We start from the raw sequence: 6,451 nt of genomic DNA on the forward strand, positions 1-6,451 counted from the left end.
TTCTTTAATTGGAATGCGCTTTCAATTAAACATTATAAATTATTACTTCCAAAAAGTTTTATATCTTAATATATTTAAAATGTTGTTCAATTAGGAATTTTTAAATGACGTATTTAAAAGATTCTTAAAAATTTCCGCAAATATGTATGTATGTATTTAATCTCTCCCTTTCACGGGTTTGAGGGCCTCCGCTCCCTGTACATATATTTACAATACCATCCTTAATCTAACTTAACTACTACTTATATTCTACTCTTTCGCCTTACGTAGGATAAACAATAGTAACAGTAGTGATATTAATTCCTAAAATGAGCGAGCTTCCAGGGCTTCCGTTTCCTCTTACCATAAAAAATGCATTTTCCACGACATTGAAAACAATTTTCGTTTTTTTACTGTCCCTTTTCAGGATTACCCGTTTGGCTCTGCCCTACTCCCTTGCTTTCCCTTACTTTTTCCAATTTCTTCATCCACATCACGCCCTGTCCACTACCATCCAAGATCCATCTTACACACTCATCCACACTCAACTGTCACAATGAAAATATGAATATTTTCTAAGCAAAATTACGTAAAATTTAAACTTTTTGAAAAAACATTCGTTCAATTCTACAAAACACGAAAAATTAAAAGGCCCGTTATTTTTCCCCTATCAATGATTATAAATTTTTTAATAAATTAGGAGGATTCAGGATATCGCCACTCGCATATACAGACGCCATAGTGCTGCTAGCAAAAAGCGACGCGGCTTTAAAGGAGTTAATAAAAAGGTTGAGAAGATACTTGGAAAAAAATAGGCTAGAGTTATATGCGGACAAGTCAAAGGTTATGGTATTCAGGAAAGGAAGTGGGAGATATAAGGGAGAGGAGTCGACGTGAAAAGGAAAAGCGATACAGAAGGTGAAAGCGTTTGTGTACCTGGGCTTCCTTTTTCGGAGGAATGGTGGAGTGGATGGTCATATAAAAGAGAGGACGAGAAGGGCAAATGTGTTCATGAGGCAGGTGTGGGGGCTGGGGAAGAGGTGTTCGCAGATGATTTTGTAAGGAGAATGAAATTGTTTGATTCGCTAGTGATGAATATCTTATTTTACGGAGTGGATGTGTGGGGGTGGAAGGTAAGTGAGGAGGTAAACAGGATACAGGAGAGGTATGTAAAGTGGACATAGTGGTCGGCAAGGAATACGCCGCACTATTTTGTCAAGAGGGAGACAGGAAGAACGAGTCTAGGGATTATAACGGGGAGTCGAACCTATAAATATGTGGAAAAGTTTTTGGAAGAGGAGGGAAGTAAGCTGGTTAGGGAGTGTTGGTGGGAGAAGGAGAACAGAAGGAGAGGTGGAAAGAAGGAGGTGAAAAGGGAAAGGTGTTTTAGAACGAATGGATTGCAGATGGATGAAGTGAGAAGGATTCACGAGCAAGGAAGGAAGGTATATGAGTGGGATCAAACGAATGGCATGGAGAAAGAGGAGGCAGAAGGAGAGAAGAGAATAAGAGAGTCATGATTTAACGGGAACTATGTGTGGATTATGCCAAGGGAAAGAGCGCAATATTTGTGTGAGAAAGGAGAGCAAGGAAGTCAGGAACTTTAGCGAGAATGAGATGCGGTTACATGGGGGATTTTAATAGATTCTGAATTTCTTGAGAGAAGAGAATGTGTGAATTGTGCGCGAAGGGGGAGGCAAAAGTGGAGCACTGGTTGGAGGGGTGTGAAGAGGTGGAATGGAGTGGGATAAGCATGGAGATATTGCTGCATGAAAGGGAGACAGAAGGGCAGTAGCATGGTTGAAGAGGGTGCTGGGTAGGATAGAGAAGAAGAGAAGGAAGAGGGAAGAGGAATAGAGAAGGAAAGATTGTAAATAGGAGAGGAAGCAGGTGTAAGAAAACTTTAAATATTGTAAATAGTAGATAAGTATTAGGTGTTAGCCGCGGAAGCAGAGGTTGAAATGCGAGGCATAGGGAGAAAATAGCTACATGCGTGCGAGGCGAGGCGAATCGAGGAAGGCTAGGCTATAAAAGCGAGCGGATTAGATATAAGGCGTGGATGGATATTAATTCTTAAGAGGTAGTTGTAAGAGAATTGTGTAAAAAATGGAAGTATAAGCAAGTCAATGTTTTAATGCTAGCAGGCCGAAAAATAAACGTTTATCTATAAATTTTTTAATAAAAATCTGAAAATAAGAGAATTAACTGCATTGAAAAAGAAGATTTCTCATAATAATTTTTCAGTATTGCTTTATTTTTATTTTTTTGAAGACGAATCAATTCGAAAAATTGGCGGTCAGAAGGCTCATAATATTACAACTGAAATCTGGAGAATTTAAAAATGAATTTGCAATTTCTTCACGTCTCTTATCGAGAAAATTGCAATTGGCATCTAGAAATCTCTTGAACTTTTTAAAATCACTTGAAATTTTGTAAATCACTTGAAACCTGAAAATTATTTTGTATTATTAAAAAATCCCTTGAAATCTTTTGAGTCCTTAGCGGACAGCGTAAGCGGATCGATCACTTTTGGGTCAACGTAATTGCATAAATGTTCCGTTCACGTGGTCCGCTAGGGGTAGGAAATGCCTTGAAGTATTTTTAACTTTTTGGCAATTTTTTTAAAATTTACCTTTTCAGTCGTATCTTATTATTATCCTCGGTAAGTTGACCATGATAATTTGCAAATGGCGGGCGTATCTTCGACTGGTATAATGTCGCAAATAAATTTGTGAAAACAAATCAACGAAGCATGATTATTCTCTTTAGAATATACCTAATATAACAAAAACAGAAACATTTTTTATGAGGACATCGCCCGTATTGTAACCGCCTTATGCAGATTTAAGTTGCAAAATTTTAAGTTATCTTTTCTTATTGTGCAAAATCAGTCTTATTTTTTTATTTTAGATGCTTAATATAAATTTCTTCTGAATTTCTTTCCCCCTCCGAATTTATAGTTTGCAAACTTTAAATATACTTTAGTTTTTTCGGTCTACTGGTCTTATAACAATATACATATTTCTTTTAATATTGATTTTTTAATCCTAACTTGTGAAAAATGTCGCTCTAGCTCCGCTGAGATTCGAACTCAGGTCTTCAGACTTCCGATCTGGAACTCTTGCCCACTAAGAACAATTGCACTTGAAGTTACATTTATTGACCATGCAGATATGTACATAATAGATTATATTTGATGTTAGTTTTTTCAGTCTACTGTTCTTATATTCATTTTTTTTAATATTGATTTTTCAATAACATGTTGTGAAAAAACGTCTCTTCAGCTTCGCTGGGATTTGAACTAAGGTTTTCAGATTGTCGGCCCTGCTCTTACCTATGTCACATCAAGTGTAACTGTAAATTAAGGCTTATAAACAATTTTATGAAATTTAGGGAGCAATTTTCCTTTTTAGTTTTTGTTTCTCTTTCAAGTATCTGATATTTTTTAGTCATATGAAGGCATTGGACTTACCCCATTAATAACAACAGTTGGAACATGTAATAGTTTTGGCTTGAGCGCTCTGGTTTTATCACCGTAAGATGCCAACAGGTCACATCCGATTGGAGTTTTTTGACACTCTTTAATACGATTTTTTGATTCTTCGGTGAGACCAATTTTTTGGGCACACTGTATGAACATACGGAGGAAATAGTTTTAAAAAGGGTTAACAAAATTAGGATCCCTTCAGGTATCTAGTGCTCAAGCTATTTTAATTTCCTGGGGGTTTTCCGACCCCGTTTTTCCCGACCAATTTAAAGATGTCTCTTTGTCACTTTTCTCAAACACTGTGACCGAAAAACTTCACTTTCTAAATTCCCTGATTTTTCCCTGACTAACTTTTAATTTATCCTGACGATTTATATGCAAAGGCCATCATGTTTATCTTTTAATATTTTAAAAATAGAATCTCTAATCAACGGAATAAAACAATTTCAGGAAAGAATTACAAAAATGAAAATTTATTTCAATTAAAAAATTATTACTAGTCTGCAAAGAAAGATGAATTTTTAATCGAAAAGGAGGAATTTTTAACAAAGCAGTTGCGTTTTTGACCGAAATAGAAAGCTTTTTAACAAAATAGTTGAATCTTTAACCAAAGACTTGAATAATCAAAAAATTAATTATATTTTAACAAATTACTTGAATTTTTAACCAAATAATGTAATTATCTACCTTGAGAGATAAATGTTCAATAAATAGTCGAATTTTCAAACAAAACAGATTGAACCTCAATTTTCAACAAAGAAATAAAATTTTCAAAGCGAAAATATGAATTTACAACAATGAAGTTAATTTTCAACTCATTTTTATCCAAAAAAAGGATATTTCAAACCAAGAAGATTAGTTTTATACCAAAAAAGGCGAATTTTTAACTCAAAAGGATCAATTTTCTACCAAGAATGGAAAATTTACATTTTCAGTTAAAAAATTAATTTCAAACAACAAAAAAACAAATTTCAAACAAAGTTCTTAATTTTTCAACCAAGTAGAGATGACTTTTTTACTAACGTAAAATGATGAATCTTCAACTGAAATATTTCACTTTTCATTTAAAAAATTAATTTCCAACCAAAAAAACAGTTCAATCACAACAAAAGACGAATTTTCAAGGAAATACTTGAGTCCTTCATTGGGTGGCTCAAAAATGAAACCGTAAAAAAATCGTATGTTCTAACAGGTTTGATGAGAAATTTCTAAATTTGCCTAAATATTGTAAAAAGTAATCTTAAAAAATTTAAAGTGGAAAAGCATAGAAAAGTTGAAAAACGTCCCCTAGAAAAAAACACCCCATTTTTGGAACAAAAAATTAATTTTCACAATTTATCACAAATATTTTCGGAATAAAGTGTGTGATTATTATCTTAAAATCCTCGAAATATTTACAATAGAAACTAAGGAAAGTTCGAAAATTAATTTTTTTTTGACAAAGGGGTATTCCTTCATAACTAGGTGATGTTTTTCACCTTTTCTATAATTTTTATTTTATTTCCTTTAGTGACCAATTTCTATGATATTTAAGCTAAACCAGAAATTTTGTAGAAAACCTGTGAGAAAATACGATTTTGTATGGTTAGACATTGTTTAACCCCCGTGGGATCCAAGGTATCCTTGTTTACAAAATTAAAAAAAAATGTACAGTTGTTTTTTCATCAGATGAAAGCTTTTTGGGGAATAAGCCCAGAAATCAACAGAACCCAATTTTTTGGAACCACCCTAATCCTGAATCAAAGAAGATTAATTAAAAAAAAAAACAGTTTTAGTTTTACCTGAAAAAATAAAATTTCTACTAAGCAAAATGAATTCGAAAAAAATTCACCAACAAAGATTTCAGTTGAATTTCCAACACCAGAATGTGAATTTTCAACAAAAAGTTAACTTTCTGCAAAAAATAGTTGAATTCTCAAACCAAAAACACGAATTTTTAAATAACAATTAAATTTTTATCCAGAAAGAATTACTTGTGACCAATATTGTGGACTTTTTAACTAAAAATATAATCTTTAGTAGGATGAAACTGCAAGGAAATATAGATTGAAATACAAGGAAAATAAACTGCTGACAAGAATATTATATCATTGTGGCCCCAAAACTTCATTCACAAAATTCCCTAATTTTTCCCTGACAACTTTTTTTTTACCAGATCGAAGAAGAACATAAATAAAATTTTCTGACAACCCCCACTTTTTTATTTTCCCATATTTTTGTACAGCTTCTGCTGACAAATAGAGGCAGGCCATTATAGGGTTTGGCCTTTTTTGAGGCAGGGGAAAAAAAAATTATTTCTGAAAATATATTTTTTTAATTTTTCTCATAAACGATTGAAAGTATCCCAACAGAAAAAGACGTATTTTTTAACTTCTTTATGTATGCAAGCTTTTATGTTAAAATTCTTTCGCATCTATCGTTTCTCGCGAGAAAAATGAGAAAATTAGGTTTAAAAAAAATATTCTCCTGTCCTTATAACAGGAAAAACTCAACCAAAAAATTCAAATTCTATATTATGAAAAAAAACCGGAAAAATGCGTATTGCATAATTTGCTCTAAAAAATAGCATATTTTGTCCCCGAGAGAATCTGCGACTTCAAATGTAGAACCTGCCTGATTTGAAATGGATTCAGTGACATACAAAACATTTTTCGTAAACAAAACAATTATCTATTTTCACGTACCAGAGTATGAGAGTATGAGTCATTTTTTCAATTTCATAAGAAGATATTTTTAAATTAGTAAAAAATTTTATTTTATTACAATTTAAATAAAATCTAATAAAAACAATTCGTCAATATCCTCAGGATAATTTTAAAGGTACATGTATATAAAATCGCATCAACTTACCACCATTCGTGTGAAATTTGTGGGCTGCATGGAACAATATGTTTAAAGGTGAAATAAATATGTTGGAAAAGTTTTAAATATTTTGTTGCCGGGAAGAACATTTTTGTAAAATATATCAAATAAGTTCGTGAGCTT

The 6,451-nt window shown here is 32.6% G+C and overlaps 1 protein-coding gene across 3 annotated transcripts in view; it reads right to left on the reverse strand.

Annotated features, from left to right (window-relative positions):
- Positions 1-2,212: 2,212 nt before the first annotated feature.
- Positions 2,213-6,451, reverse strand: part of LOC117171687 (gamma-interferon-inducible lysosomal thiol reductase-like) — a 28,533-nt gene continuing 24,294 nt past the window's right edge. For all 3 annotated transcript variants that reach the window (XM_033359215.1, XM_033359216.1, XM_033359217.1), the window contains 3 exons: positions 3,452-3,607; positions 2,612-2,755; positions 2,213-2,427 (listed from right to left, as the gene is read on the reverse strand). In XM_033359215.1, the coding sequence (XP_033215106.1) occupies positions 2,633-2,755; positions 3,452-3,607 (279 nt within the window). In that variant the 3' untranslated portion in view covers positions 2,213-2,427; positions 2,612-2,632. The remainder of the gene's footprint in view (positions 2,428-2,611; positions 2,756-3,451; positions 3,608-6,451) is intronic.

Source organism: Belonocnema kinseyi, chromosome 4, assembly GCF_010883055.1.
Source record: "Belonocnema kinseyi isolate 2016_QV_RU_SX_M_011 chromosome 4, B_treatae_v1, whole genome shotgun sequence".
Classification (NCBI taxonomy): domain Eukaryota; kingdom Metazoa; phylum Arthropoda; class Insecta; order Hymenoptera; family Cynipidae; genus Belonocnema; species Belonocnema kinseyi.